Raw genomic sequence first — 16,062 nt, 5'->3', positions numbered from 1 at the left:
CTAACTAACTCTATAAGATGATGTAAATAAGGATATTGTTATTGCTATTGTTTTCAATTACAATTCTAGAGACGTATATATAATATCTCTATGCTATAACTTCAACAAATAAGAATAAAATTCTCCGACAAAAAACTCCTTACTAAACATTTTGAGTTCTCTCCTATTAGAACTCATTTATTTTACTTTCTAAAATTACTCTTATTTTTCTTTTATTCTCACAGATGTTCAATTCAATAGGTATGTAAATGGTTGATTATGTTGATTCTTAATTTGATAGTTATTTCTTTTGATTCGGTTTACTCATACACAGTTAACAATGGTTGGATGTTCACTGGATGTGCAAATGGTTATTCTAATATTAGAGTTTAGGAGGTAATTTGGAGTAGAGTATTTTTTTATTTTATTGGATTAATTCTAGAGCCCATTGTTCACAAAAATCATTGTCCACCTAGCAAAACCCAAAATATTTATGCCTAAAAGGACCCTGAAAATAATTTATGTTAAAAAGTAAATTTTTTTAATCTATTTTTACCCTAAGTTTATATGGAGTCTTTTTACCCTTAATTAAAATATATTTTATTTGTAAAAAAATTAAGATATTTCTGATTTTGATAGGCAAAATATTCTTTTTCCAATGAACAAACTTTTTGTTTAAAAAAATATATATATGATGAAGGCAGTTATTTTTTTCTTTCATGGTTGGTCCTCATCAACCAACCCACGTAGCAGGAAATTCTTTTCGCATTTAGTGTAACTTCAGCTTCCAGAAAAAAAATATTATAAAATATAAAATATAAAATAACTGCTAGTTAGTGTAAGTCATGATTTTTGTGCAGTTGCTTTATTGCACTAGTTAGTGTGTTGTTTGGTTGAAACTTGAAAGTAGAGAGCAGACATGGATCTTCATGCTATGAAGCGGAAGCAACTGCAATCTTTGTGCAAGAAACATGGCATCCCTGCAAATCTAAAGAACCTAGAAATGGCACATAGACTCTCTTCCATTCTCAAGGTCAATTTACATGCATGCTATATGTTAGGATGATCAAAATCATTGTTGTTCTCTCTAAACATAAATTTCATATTAGTGTGTAGTGTAACATCAGAAGATCTAAATCTATATTTTTGTTTGAGATATATGAATTAATAATATAATAGCAATTTTAATGCATTGACAGTGTAAAAGATTTTGGTATTGAATTTAGACACAGGAAAAAGAAGACTTTGGGGCATGCCCGAACATGTCAGATGTGGAGACTAATAAGCTGAATTCAAGCCATCATCATGATAATGATCATCACAAAGTGACTACTTCAGGTATTGTAATTATAATCTTCCAATAGAACAATGTGATTAACACACTTAATTAGATATATAGCAATGAGTTTATAATCTTTCAAATCTTGGTTCCTACACAATGCTACCAATCAAGCAGATGCAAGTGAAGTGAATGTTATATCTTCACTTAAAAGAAGTGCAAGCACAGATTTAGAACAAACAATTGGTTATTCTCCCAAGCACCACAAAAATTCAGAGATTAAAGGGTTGGAGTCTCAAAGGAATTCAACGATCCCAGATTCACCAAGAGATGATGATGCTGGAGCTTGTGACATGAACAATGTTGATCTTGCAAAGGTTGCTTCAGTGGAATATGCTAAGGATTTAGTTGAGGAAGAAGTTGCCAAGTTGGATGACAATAGTAGAGTTCTTCATAATTGTGAGAATGTTAATGAAACTAGAAAGGGTGGAGATGAAGCTGAAAAACAGTATAACAGAAATATGCCTCAAGAATTAACCAGTAAGTAGTAATAATCTAATATTGATGAACAAATGGTTTCTTGATGCAAAATCAACACTTTTATTAGTCCAGCTTTTACATCAAGTACTAGTTTTCAGTTTTGATCAAATGGTTTCATCATATATTATAAGACCAATTCTCTAGTTTCTTGGACTTTTAGACCAAAATTGTCGAAATTTGTGTTGTATATTAATATTTTGGGCTAACATCTGCACATGCAGATACTTGCGAGGCGATGTTGCCATCATCACAAGAACCATGTCAAGATGCAGATCCAGTGGATTCCATTGGTTTCTTCACCAAACCCCATGAAGCTTCTATAGTGATTGAAAAATTGGAGAATTTTGATAACACCCATGAGGTTTTGCCTGTACCACTTTATGACAGTGTCAAAAATGATGTGAATCTTGTACTACAAGTTTCCTCGCAGGACAATTATGTGAAAGGAGGACTTCATCACAAGCAGGATGAAAATATTTTTGTTGATCATGGTGATGTCTTGATTCTTTAGTGTACTTGTTTGATAATAACTCAGTTACAAATCTTGATTCATAGACATTATGGAGATGCAGATATAGATCAAGGGAAGATGGAATTAGAACTACTACCAAAGGATTTCAGAGAAGTTCAAAGTGAATCTTTGGTTTTCCTTCCAAGACCCTTGAATCTACAACAATACAAAGGATTTCAGACTAGAACTAGTTTGACCTTTGAATCTTGTGATGTGAAAGAAAACATGCAAAGGATGGAGAAGGAGCAAGATGGAATGTTCATATCAAAAGGCACAAGTCCTAAGAAGCAGAGTTTACAAGAAATTCATCAGGAGTGAATTATGTGATATCAGTGGTAATCTAACGTGTTTAAGTTGAGAACTGAGTATTTAGTGTTTTATTTTCTTATGTTCTTGGAAACTTGGGTAATGTTTATGTTGAGAGAAACACTTATGTGTCAAGTATCTTTTTTAATATGCTTTCAGACCTTTTCTTGCATTTATGTTGAGGAATGCTTTTATCAAATATAAAATTTATATAGAATATTGTTTGATCATAATCTAGTACAAGGTACAAACTTAGGTTTAGCATATGGTATATGGTAACATCAAATTATGCTAAGATAAAAATGACATCAAATTAATAATGCAATAGTAAGAACAATACCACATTGTTGATCCCATTTCTTTTCCCTTTTAAGGAGGGATTCAAAACAAATGGAAAAATATTACAAATTTGAGATCCCTTATTCAGAAGGAAACTATATAATTACAATAACATTAGCTCCTCTACCATAATCACTCAACTCATCTCACATTCAATCTTCTAAACTCATAGAATGAACAAGTGTGAAAAAATTAAAAAAAGAAATCAAAACTCAATCAAATGTTTTATGTGCTAAACCATAGCTTTTTGTATCTACTTACACCCTCCACGTTTATATCCAAGAGTAGACTCTAATGCATGAAGGAATGTATTTGCCCAAAACTTTATGCATATTGTAGATAGTTTCATTACAAAAAAATATCAAACCATCTATGCCTTCATTTAATCATCACAATTCAACCCACAAAGTTCCAATACAATGTCACTTTTTGACAAAAATGGGTTGATCCTTACCCAAAGTAGTGAGAAGATTGAAGCAAGAAGAATAGCCCATACCAGAATGATGGTAGGAACACCTTCATGTTTTCCCATAACTCCCTTGAGGAATGGATAGAGATGGAGAATGACCCATAGAGCAAAAAATAGTTTACCAAAAAGGGGACCCCATGAATCGTATCCATTGTTTATTGCATCTGAGACACCTACAATGACTCCTATTATGTTTATGATGAGCAAGGTCAAAGGAGGGATCAACAATGATGTCCACTTGAAGATGTAAAGTTCGGCGAATTCTCCGTCGTCCGCAGCTTTGGATGTGACTGTGAAGTTTGTGTTAACTCCAGCCAGAACCTTTAGCAGACCTTGAAAGAGAGCGAAGAGGTGCGAGGATGCACCACCAATGACCCAAAATTGTTCATTCCTCCACCAATCATGTATTCCAACACCTCCCCATTGCATTTCAAGGATGCCGGTTGCAGCTATAGAGATGAAGAGGGACATGAAAATGATACTAGCATAGTTGCTAATCTGTTCATAAGAAAATGAAGCATTAGTTAGTACTCTACACAATGCACACAAAAACATCAACATACTACTTCTACTTAATCTGAAGCTTATAAAAAATATAATAATACTTTTGATCATACCTCAGGGACTATGAACTTCCCAGTGAGGAGACAGACTGCTGGCAAGGTGCAATAGGCAATTAAGGGAATCGAAGTCAAAGGGTAGACGACAGAGTTAATGTAAGAAAAACGCTCCAGCCATTTCAAGCCGCAACCATATCCATACCATATAGGACAGTGCCTACTCAACATGATCTCAACAGAACCAAGAGCCCACCGGAGAACCTGGTGCAGACGGTCCGAGAGATTTATAGGAGCCGAGCCCTTAAAAGCAGGCCTTTTTGGCATGCAGTACACAGATCTCCAACCATGACAATGCATCTTGAAACCTGTTAGAATATCCTCTGTAACAGAGCCATATATCCATCCAACCTGAAAGATAACCGGAAGTTAGCACAGATAGAAATACTTATTGAACCGCAGCTATTAAGCGTCGCAGCATACCTCTTTTCCCCACTCAGTCTTATCTTCATAACCACAACTAATCACATGGATGGCTTCTTTCAAGAGTGATGTAGAACTTGCTCCTTTTAGAACACCTCCATCTTCCATAAGTGTTGAAGCTATGAAAACAGGTGATTGACCAAACTTCTTCTCAAATTTTAGTTGTGACATCAGTGATGACTTTTCACTATCTATACCTGCCATTGGGATTTCAACAGAAAAACAAATTCTCATTACAATTCCATCAAGTTAAAAGGCATTAGCAATTTGGGGTATCCCATACCTTCAATTCCCTCTTCAATGTTTTCTAGTGCATGTATTTGCTTTGTACCATCCTTACTCTTTATCTTCTTTTTAGCACTTGATTTCACTTTCCTATTCTTCTTCCTAGATCCACAGCACAAGCAGCACCATCTAGGCCAACAGTTACAAGTCTTCATTGGCGGTTTCTTCTTAACAGGGGCATCGTATCCATAAAGCGCCTGCCGCCGGAAGACACATCCAGTTCCAACATATATTGGTCCTTGGATGCCATCCAAACCTTTCATGTTGATCTACACAACATATCGAAACGAAGATTAACTTTTCATCCAAAGCACAATACAAATGCAAGTAAGCACAGGCAAACATGGACAAATTCCTACTTACATCAAAGAACACAACATTGCGATTCGAGTATCTATCATGACGATCGATCCCATCAAATCTTTGAGGAAATTGTACATAGCATATCTTTTTCCCTGATGTAGGATCCATCATGAAGCACATGGCTTCACGAAGTGCCTTACTATTGTTTATGTAGTGATCACAATCAACATTCAGTAGGTAGGGAGCATTTGATATGACAGCTGAAACTCGTATCTTGATAATCAACCACCACATTTAAAAGATAATTAGGTAAATAGAGAGATGCAAGTAAATCTAAAATGTTCAAGAGAAATAGAGGAACAACTGAACAAGAGTCTCTACCAAGGCATTCATAGCACCAGCTTTTTTGTGGTGTTCAAATCCAGGTCTTTTCTCACGAGACACGTAAACTAGTTGAGGTAACTCGTTTCCTTCGATATCACGAACACCATTTTGGCCTAGGAAAACCTGTTGAGTGCATCACAAGTAAACAACACAAGGACACAGCTTTCACAATCTGGACTCAGGAACAAAATTTTGCTGCATGATATTACTAAGTACTACTAACCTGTATCATCCCAGGATGATCTCTGACATTGTTTCCGGGCCACGGAGTTCCATCTTGCATTGTCCAGCCATCCTCTGGCACCTTCTGTGCCATTGCAACCAATGCATTAATCCGCACTTTGAATTCTTCATACTCTCTCTGTTGCCAACAAAGTTGAAGAGCCAAACAAATAAACTATTAAAGTAGAGTTGCTTCAACAATCTAAATTTTAAAATGGCACATCAATAACAGCTGCAAACCTTAATAGCGCGACGCTCCTTGACAAAGGTTGCATCCACTTTGTCTTTTAGATAGTCAACCTTCTGAGCAAAATACCATTCAGGAGCCCGTGGTTCAATGCTATACTTCTTGCAGAATGGAACCCACTTCCTTGCAAATTCAGATGTCTCTGAAAGTGCTTCAAATGTAAGCATAGCTGCACCATCATCTGAGACATAGCATGCAACTTTATCGACCGGATAATCCACAGCAAGAATGGACAGAACAGTGTTTGCAGTGATAAGTGGAGGCTCTTTCATTGGATCCACTGTACTGACAAATACATCTATATCAGCTAATTCGGATGGCTTTCCTTCTTTCTCATATCTGTTAAGGTGTAAAGAATTAGTTATAGAGCTGTTACACACAAGGAGAAGTACTACAACAAAAGATAACTACCTAAGTGATAAACGGTCAAGGTATGTTTCGCGCTCGATTGGGCACCATTTTGGAAACTGATCCAAAATCCATGACACAGCAAACCAGATTTCACATATTACTGATGTCATCCATAATGCATATGCATCATTGACAGGATGGAGAATTCTGTAATGAAAAAATAGGCCTAGAACAGCGATTCGGAGTATTATGATAATTCGATATGGATTTATCTTGCTTGGACTAATTGGCAACTTCCTCCAGAGTGGCTGTCTACCTTCATCCATTCTGTTCACACAATTTGAAATCAAGCAAAAAATAAGGAAATAATAAACAAGCTTGGATTCAAGAAGTCGATTCTAATCTGAATCTCTGAGATTAGTTGAAATAAATCTAACATTCAATATAAGAAGTTGGCTAATAGCACTTACTTAGGCAAATCTGGATGATCAAACTCATCACCATTTTTCCCACCATCATCATCAACCATTTCGTGCTGAACCACCTCAATTTTTTCATTCTGTTTTTTCTTCCACTCCTCCATCCGTTCCTTCCATGCAACACTTCCATATCCATAAACTGCTAAATCTTTTTTAGGATCCATCGGTCGGGGTTGAGCTGCATCGCCATCAGCATTATTGGACAAGTTAATAAGAAGGCACAGAACTTAAACATCATGCTTAAAAAGAAAACAAAAACAAAATGAATCAACTTACCTGGTATAGATGAATCAGGAAAAGGCATAGGATGAATCCGTCTACCACGATGCATGAATGGAGGAACAATGAGAGCATGCTTCTCAGCAGAAATCCCAACATCCTTAATTGAAGATAAGTCATGATTAGACAACTAGAAGCAGCAATGCCATAACAAATTTAAGAACAAACATTAGACAAGGAAATTAATTAACCTCATGACCATAAGTCAGGAGAGGGATATCAGCAGCTACAGAAGCTGCATCTAACTCTGATGGTGTGGTGATTCCAGAAGCATTCAACTGTGAATTCCGGGCAGTGTTAAAGCGAGCCGCAAGCATTGCCTCAGCAATGTGACAAGGATCATGCTTGATATTGCTTCCAATGTCAAACTCATTCTCCAAATCATCAATACCATCCTCTTCTTCATCACCTTCAACTCTAGGACTACCTAATGATATTGGTTTGTTGCACTATTAGCCAAATATCTATATCACAATTCATACTACTTATGTTAAAGAAATAAAAGTAGAAATTGGTCGGGACCTCACCCTTGCTTCGTTTGTATCTGGTTTTGCACTGAGGGCAAGCTTGGTTACCCTCTCTTCTTTCATACTCATAGCAAGGCCTACACACAGGAAATGCACATTCATTGCAAGCAACAAAGGGTTCCCCATCCACAGTAATCTCAATCTCATCCCCACAGATCTGGCAAATTTGTCCACTCAATTCTGTAACTCCATTCACCTGAGAATCATATCATATGAGCAAATATTAACCTCAATCAATATGTCATTAAAATTGGACTCTATACTTATAGTTATAGTACACTAACAGAAGATACATGATTTTCAGTGCACAATATATGCAACATCAAAGTAAGAAGAAAAGTTCAATGTATTTAAAGCATAAATAATTAAAATGACAAAGAGTTGTATAAATATATTTACCATTTGTTAGGCTTTGAATTTTTCGTTGGTTTTTGGTTGGGGATATGGTGAAATTGGTAATTTGAGATGAAATAGAGGATCCATTTACCAACAAAAAAAAAGCACCAAATTCTTCATCATCTTAAACCTCTTTGATTCAGCAGTTCACTGCTACACTCACTCACTCTATATCTCTCTTCACTTAATTTCTTGTGTCCAGTTTCAGGTGAATTCTGAAATCATTTTTTATTGTTATTTTTCGTTACAACAAATCCCTGTGAGCATTGCTTGATTTTTATGTTGCTACTGTTTGGTACTGTATTCAATTCTGATCAAAGCTGCAACCTTTCATTAAATGGGCAATCATAAAGTTTGCATTTTTATTTTAATTATTATTTATATTTTAATAACAATAAACATAAAAGAACAAGAAACAAGGGGGGAGGAACAGGTTGACCCTCATATACCCAATTGGAAAAAAGGAAGACTGGAAAAGAAAAGAAAAGAAAAGAATTCCACTGTTTATTTCAATAAGAAAGTGCAAAAATACCAAAAGCCAAATGGAAGAATCTGGATGTAAATTTTTCCATAATATGAATTACTATTTTCAGAAATTCTGCATGAAAATAACAAAACACACAAGAAGTAAAAGCAGGTTGAAAATTCAGCATGGAAATCCACTACAAACAAACACAAGAAGAAAAAAGAAAACTCTCATTTTGAAGAGCATGAAGGTGCAACAACAACTTGCAGTGTCATATATAATACAGTTTAGTAGTAAAGCATGGTAATAATGGCAATAAAGAAAGAAAGCAAGAAAGAGAATACTCACTCTTGCAGTGTCATCAGCATTGATAAGAACAAACTCATTCCTGTTATGTGAGCCTGCAACTAATCTTCCCTTTGTATCCATTGAAAGCTGAAACCACCACTCACCACCACCTGAACCAAACTGTACTGAACCTTTCAGAAAAATGAGAGACCCACTTCAGAAACTCCATTGTTCAGCCTCTGCCATCTCCAACAAACCTCAAAAGAACACAACTTTACATTCAACTCACACACCCACCATCACCACAACATTACTACTACCACACAAGCTAGAGAGAGAGAGAGAGAGAGAGAGAGAGAGAGAGAGAAAATTTAAAGGGAGTATTGTAAGTTTATGAAATTTATAGGATGAAAAAGAGAAGTTATGAATGATACGAGTTAAGAAAGTGAGTGAGATTTGGTGGGAATAATGATGAGTGAATTGAGTTTGATCCTTTGCTTGATAAACCAAGATTGTGGCCACTTATGTTAAAGAAAACTAGAACTTAACAAAAATCAAAAGAGAAAAGTTCGTCCGTGACAAACACGAGCTCGCACTTTGCATAGTTGCATTGCAAGAAGCCAAGAACTAAAATTTCTTTATAGAAAAAATGAAAAAGAAAGAAGAAAAGGTGAAAATTAAGGTGGGGGTTGGAAATTCCACGTGCAAGAACAAGAGAAAAAGACAGTGTAATTGTAAGGTGGGATATATATTTTTTACTGTCAGTGGTTTTTATGGGGTGGTTGAATCCATTATTATATTATAAGTAACGAAGTGTATGTTATAAACATTAACAGATACACATTCTTATAAGTAACATAACATTAAGAATGAATAAATCAGCATATCAAACGTGTAACGGTTTGTTAAAACTGTTTTTTAGTAGTAAAACATGGGGCGCCAACGAAATATTATGAAAATAAAATTTTTTATTTTTTTTAAATTAATTTTGTAAAAGTATAATTTCACATAATACAAAATTAACTTTTTGGTGTTCCATGATTAAAACCCTAATATAGAGGTAAAGATTGGAAAAAACATCCTATAAAAAGTTAAAAATTTTAAGTATCTTGGGTGTATCACAGGATAATGGAGAGATTGAACAGGATGTAAATCATAGAATCCAAACAGGTTGGTCAAAATAGCAGAGTGCATCAGGTTGGTCAAAATGGCAGAGTGCATCTGGTTTTATATGCAACAAAAAAATGCCTTTAAAACTTAAGGATAAATTCTATTGCACCGCTATAAGACCGGCTATACTTTATGGTACGGAGTGTTGGGTGGCTAAAGGGAAGTACGGACATAAGCTGACTGTGGCAGAGATGAATATGTTGAGATGGATGAGTAGTCATACGCGATTGGATAAAATAATGAACGAAGATATAAATGAGAAAGTTGGAGTAGCATCCATTGTGAAAAAAATGGTTGAATCGCGTCTCAGGTGGTTTGAACATGTGAGAAGAAGACCGATAGAACATCCAGTTAGAGGGTGAATGAGATGGAAGATAGACAAGCAACGAAAGACAGAAAAAAATCTAAAAAGACCATCCATAAGGTGGTCAAACAAGATCTACATGTAAACAGTCTCTTTGTAGATATGATACATGAAAGAGTATAATGGCGTCATTTGATTCATGTAGCTGACCGTACTTAGTGGGATAAAACTTTGTTATTATTGTTGTTGGTGGTAGTGGGTTCCATGATTGATGGTGGTGACAGTGTTATAAATTAATTTAGTAGTTAATTTTTTGTATACATATAATAGGGTTGATTATACATACATTCTGGTCTCAATCAAATCAAATTTTTCAATGAGGTTTCAGTTATATGTGTAAGTTGTATTATATCTGGAATTTGGCTTGTGAAAGTGATTAAGCAACCATTATATTACAATGACCTAGAGCGATTTCTCTCTCTATATTTTCATGCATGAGAAATAATAGACAAGTCATTATTATTTCTTTTAACATCATGTGATGGATATATATATATCCAACTAGCTTGGATCTTGTTTGCCCACAGACTCAACTTTGATCTCTTAATTTTCCTTTCTCAGAAGATAGAAATTATATAGAGGGGTCAGAGAGGGGTTAATATGTTCCTAGAAAGCTTCAGAATCCAAAGGAGGAGCAAATGAATGCTACACATGCTAATGGCAAAAACATAGTTAGGGAAAGTGGACCATTTTAGATGCTTCCCTTTTATGCCATAGCAGCTTGTGTACCCATCTATTAATGCCTTGTGTATTAATTACCACCAAACATATCTGAAAATGAAAAAAAAAATACTTTATAATAACAATAATAGTATGATTAAATAAATATCTTAAATAAACAAATAATTCAAATAATCCCAAATTGTGGTTGAACCTTACATTAAATTTAAGGTAAACTTAATATTTGATTGGGTTATGCTACATAATTAATCACTTTTTTAAACAACATGAACAACTATCAATCAAATAAAAATATATTATACTTTTAAATTATCCACTTAAATTTTAATATTAGAATAACAATTCGTACATCTGATAAAATGAACGTCCGATATATCTATTATTCATATTATTTAATATTTTTATTATCTACCTATAATTTTTCTATTTGATTGCTGAGAGCCTCATTTCAAGATTCGGTGGATATATATTATTGCTTAACGTGGAACCACTAACCACTGAATTTGTACTTAATTACTTAACCACTTAATCGCAATAAATAATTAAATTAAACGCTTACTATTCTGCCAAAAATTGAAGCGTTAAACTCATCAAACTCTAAAAACGACACTAGTCAAATAATCAAAACTAATGGCACATATTAAGAAAGATAACTATTTATGTAGATAGCTTAATTGATAAGTTTTGGTGTAATAATAATGTGATGAGGGAAAAAAGAGCGAGTTTGGTTAAAAGACAAGGCAAGCAGAAAAAGGGGACCATGCCTGCCTTTGCATGTGGTATTCAATGGTTTCACCTTTCCATACTATATCATTTGCCCTTCTCTTAATTACTCGCTAATATAATTGGAGAACAAAGCTTATCCCATTACATCTATTGTCACTTTCATCGAGATATATCTCATCTGATCTTAACTACTCTAAACTCTATCATAGGGGACATTTGTTTGGATTCTAGCTTATGTTCTATACTTTCATGCATGCCTCTTAACATCAATAATAATTTTGCGTTGGAAAATGATTGGGAAATAAAAAATTTTAACCTAAAATTACTAAAATTTTTAATTTTAATTTGACTTTATTTATATTATTTTTATACAATACACTCTTATACCTCATGACTAATGAAATAATATATTTCAGTTGACAGTAATACTAATTTATTTATTTTTTTAAAGGCATTAGTGATATAAATCATCGTATAGCTTTGAAATTTCATTTCATGTTTTCATAATTAAAAGATATTATTCTGATTTTTTAATCACACATTAACGGTAATATCGGTTATGCATTTAGTGCTATTTTAGAAAAATAATTTGGTTGTTTAATAAGAGATTTAAATAATAATAACCTATATGCACTGAGTGTTCTATTAGAAGTTTAGAACATAGTTAATTTTTCATTTGAATCAAACTAGTTTGTTTATCGATTTTTGATAAATATTGTTGAATCAATCGGTTTAGTTCGATTTTTAGAATTATGATATTGAAAATTATATGACAAAAGATATGATTCATAACTTGAATATCGTAAGATTTTAGTAAAAATTTTACATATATTTATCTTTATATAAAGTTAATCATTAAAAATAATTAAATAATTTGATATATTTAACTAAATTGTTATTTAAAAAGTTTTAACCATCAATTTTATATAAAAACAAATCCATATAAAATTTCACCTACAACTTTTTATGTCTCCAAAATATTTTTCCCAATTTTCTTTATAATAAGGAGAAACGGTAAATGGAAAATTATTGGAGATTTTTCTTTTTGGACAAGAAAATTATTGGAGATTAATTAGTCCACTAACCCATTGGCTGGACTATAGCTCATTGGCCCCAGCTAGTTAAATTTTGTTTACCTTGTTTCACACAAAAAGAAACTATATCTAATTATCTTCATTAAAAAGTTCTGTCTCATAATTTCCTTTTTATATTAAGTGAAAGGACTTGACGTTCACCAAAGGGTAATCAATTTTTCAGGTGTGTATATATATGTATATACTATATAGCAATATAGCAATCCTATGAATTTATATAGCAAACAATCTTTCAATACGCTAGTGCCCCTTACCATATTATTTTTATTGGAACACGTGTTAAAAAAATACACAAGGGTGCATGATAAAGATAAAGGTTATATAAAGAGGTAAAGCCCAAAGATCAATAATTGCAAAGAATGTGGGTATGTGGTATGAGATAGTGAAATGAAGATTTTGCTTTTAGGTTTCTTCTTTGCGACTCAACCGCTCAAAATAGCTTTGTTTTGGAAGGAAGTTTGGAGTACATAGGAGAATAAGGGACAGATTAAGTTTCCTCTGAAAGGCAATAATCCAATTGGTGGATCCTCAAAGTGAATTTGTTGTAAACTCTTTATAGTCAAATATTAATCTTCTGCTTCTAATTAAAGGAAAAAATTGCACTTATTATACTAGTGTATATTTTTGGTGATGCAATTGATCTCTTCTTATATCATAGATTGCAGTTGGTGAAACTAACTTGTATAATTCTAGCTATCTGGTACGCTAATCAAACATGGATGAGGTTTTTTTTTAATGAATGCTAACAATATAGGACTTACTTAATAATAATAATAATAATAATAATAATAATAATAATAATAATAAAGAGAAAGCAAAATAAATGAAAAATATGGGACTTAGGGGTGTTCATGGATCGGATCTTATCCGCATATCCATGGTAAATATGTAATCTGATTCGCATATTGATCGGATCGGATTGGATCCGATACGCACCTTTACGGATTGAATCCTGGATATCTGCTCTACATCCGCATATCTGATCCGCGAATCCGCAAATTCGCATAATAATAATTAAAAATAAATAAATAAATATATGTTTGGTATTATATTTAATTATTTGTATGTTTTAGTTAGTAATTATTATTCATATATTGTATTATTTTATTTTTGTTATTTAGGAAAAGTTTGATTAAAAATATTTTAGGAATAAATAAGTTAAAAAATATGAAAAAAATATTTTTATTGAATTTTTTACATAAAAATATAATTAAGAAAAGAAGGTTCAATTATGCGGATATATTTGATAACCGATTCGATCTGACACAAAAAAATGCAGATATCATATCCGATCCAATAAAAATTGTGCAAATCGGATCAAATTTTCGACCATATCCAATCCGATCCGCGTACACTCCTAAGACCAGTACTATGTATGTAGTTGTGTTGCCCCTCACCTAAAGAGTGCTTTAAGTCTTAAATTTTAATGATCATTTTATTATTTTATTTAGTTAAGTTATAAATTTACCATTTCAACTAATTATATTTTATTATTTTTCAGACAGAAATAAAAAATAATCCTTAAAAGACATAAATTTAGGTTAAATACTAACCATTTTATTCCAAGAATTTAGATATCGAATAAATATCTAGATAACACTTGCTAAAAATATTTAAAATATAAAACTATAATGTATAAAAAACATTGACAGTAAAATTAGAAGATATATAAAAATAGTATCAGTTTTTTCTTCTTTACAACAATTAACCACCAAATATTAATTTACCCGAGTAATTAGTTTTTCTTCTTAAGAGGACTTTAGTTAAAGTTTATTGTAGTGATATTTTCATTATTATAGAGAAACCAAGTTTTAACTTCTAAATATGTCTACGAAGATTCGTTGAATATGCGAGAGCAATGCCTATGCTCGACTCAATAAACACTCCAAAAATTATTATTTAAAGTTCTCAATTATCTATTATTCGAAATTTTTTTTAAAAAATAAAAAAAATAAAAAAATCCGACCTGCCGGATTCGAACCAGCGACCTAAGGATTACTTTGAGATTTCCCACTACAGTCCTCCGCTCTACCAACTGAGCTAAGGTCGGTTGATATTCTTGAGAGGGAAAATAAAACTTTTATTGTCAAATAAAACTGGATAATTTAGCTTTAGCATCTAGAAAAATAAAAACATGCATCACGATCGAGAAAGGTAAATAAATAAATAGATAAAGGTGAACATAATTTGGGCCTTAATACATATAATTTTCACATAATGAAGGAAAGTGAAAATTTTGTTAAAATACAAAACATGGCCCAACAAAAAAGAGAAATACTCGTTGCATGATATTTCCACCATATATCAATCGTGTAACATTTTATTTTATTGAGCAAATTAAAGCATATTTATGAATCCTAATTCGTAAGTAACCTCATTAGCTATTATTGGTGATTACGTGACGAAGAGGAAGTGATGATGGAGGAGGAGATGGTGGAGATGGAGGAGAATAGTGGTGATGGTGTTGTTGTTCGGCATCACAATAACCTTGGAGAATATCAGTCTCTTCGGCACTGAATCCAAGAGAAGCAAGCATCTGAGGCCAACAATCATGTCCAACAATTATTATGGCATGACAACAACTAGGTCCTAAGTATGTCTCACCATTGAGGAAGAACATTATGACCTCACCGGTGCATGCTTGAAGTTGGAACAATGAGTCCCAACAATTTACACTTTCCGGCTCTCCATCCACCTTCAACCTTGTTGCTAAGCTTGGATGTGCACTTTCACTCATTGATTTTGTTGCATTGGAAGCTAAGGTTGTTGCAACAAGAATAATTGTTACAATGTAAACATTGTGGTTTGTGTAATGAGCCATTTTGTTTTTGGAATATACAAGTGATTTGTGTGATGATGCTTGGGCTTTATATAGAGCTAGGTTAAGCTAGTGTCATAATTAAGAGACTCAAGAGGTTGAATATGTAAGGTTTTTTATTTATTCTATTTTGCAGTTACACCTATTAAGTATTAAGGCTTGTTATTGTTAATAATTGTTGAATAATGGTTCACTAATCATTCTTATGGTTAATTTGATTTGAGGCCTTTGAATTTCTCTCACGTGTTTATTATCTAGTGAGAGTAATTTTATTTGAAGTTGATTTTTGATGTGATCATAATCAAATTATTATTTTGCTTATTATCTGTTATCAATTTATCAGTAATACAAAATATAATAGAATAGACACTGGGATTGATCAATTTGGAAATGGAAGAGTGACCTACATTGCTAAATTGGTTAGTTTTTTTTTTTTTTAACCCAAAAATTTAGACGAAATTGAGAACATTAACATTGACCCATATAGATAAAAAAAAGTTCTCATAATAATAAGAAAGA

The 16,062-nt window shown here is 33.0% G+C and overlaps 2 protein-coding genes and 1 non-coding gene across 4 annotated transcripts; all 3 read right to left on the bottom strand.

Annotated features, from left to right (window-relative positions):
- Positions 1-2,928: 2,928 nt before the first annotated feature.
- LOC107467848 (cellulose synthase A catalytic subunit 2 [UDP-forming]) lies at positions 2,929-9,235 on the bottom strand. Of its 2 annotated transcripts, none has more exons than XM_016087062.3 (14): positions 8,751-9,235; positions 7,541-7,736; positions 7,205-7,440; positions 7,011-7,113; positions 6,726-6,912; positions 6,316-6,582; positions 5,898-6,243; positions 5,659-5,796; positions 5,433-5,558; positions 5,112-5,324; positions 4,747-5,017; positions 4,464-4,660; positions 4,041-4,391; positions 2,929-3,921 (listed from the first exon to the last, which is right to left on the bottom strand). In XM_016087062.3, the coding sequence occupies exons 1-14, from the start codon at positions 8,829-8,831 to the stop codon at positions 3,337-3,339; spliced, it is 3,297 nt and encodes a 1,098-aa protein (XP_015942548.1). In that variant the 5' UTR covers positions 8,832-9,235; the 3' UTR covers positions 2,929-3,336. The 2 variants fall into 2 exon arrangements, with proteins under 2 accessions (XP_015942548.1, XP_052110430.1); XM_052254470.1 differs by lacking the exon at positions 8,751-9,235 and adding an exon at positions 7,940-8,230.
- A 5,450-nt stretch (positions 9,236-14,685) lies between these two features.
- TRNAY-GUA (transfer RNA tyrosine (anticodon GUA)) lies at positions 14,686-14,775 on the bottom strand. The gene is given in 2 exon segments: positions 14,686-14,721; positions 14,739-14,775. It is a non-coding gene; the product is annotated as a tRNA-Tyr (tRNA).
- A 327-nt stretch (positions 14,776-15,102) lies between these two features.
- LOC107467751 (egg cell-secreted protein 1.3-like) lies at positions 15,103-15,546 on the bottom strand. The gene has a single exon (XM_016086928.3). It carries the CDS (start codon positions 15,544-15,546, stop codon positions 15,103-15,105), a length of 444 nt encoding a protein of 147 aa, XP_015942414.1.
- Positions 15,547-16,062: the final 516 nt, after the last annotated feature.

The sequence above is a fragment of the Arachis duranensis genome, chromosome 9 (assembly GCF_000817695.3).
Source record: "Arachis duranensis cultivar V14167 chromosome 9, aradu.V14167.gnm2.J7QH, whole genome shotgun sequence".
NCBI classification, from domain to species: Eukaryota; Viridiplantae; Streptophyta; class Magnoliopsida; order Fabales; family Fabaceae; genus Arachis; species Arachis duranensis.
Note: the sequence above shows the minus strand (reverse complement) of the source record. Positions and strands in the feature narration are given on the sequence as shown.

Coding starts and splice junctions, on each gene's coding strand:
- LOC107467848 (XM_016087062.3), bottom strand. CDS start 8,831: ATGGATACAAAGGGAAGATTAGTTGCAGGCTCACATAACAGGAATGAG. Junction 5,018..5,111: donor GCAATGTTGTGTTCTTTGAT/GTAAGTAGGAAT, acceptor TATGTTGTGTAG/ATCAACATGAAAGGTTTGGA. Junction 3,922..4,040: donor GGAAGTTCATAGTCCCTGAG/GTATGATCAAAA, acceptor TCTTATGAACAG/ATTAGCAACTATGCTAGTAT.
- LOC107467751 (XM_016086928.3), bottom strand. CDS start 15,546: ATGGCTCATTACACAAACCACAATGTTTACATTGTAACAATTATTCTT.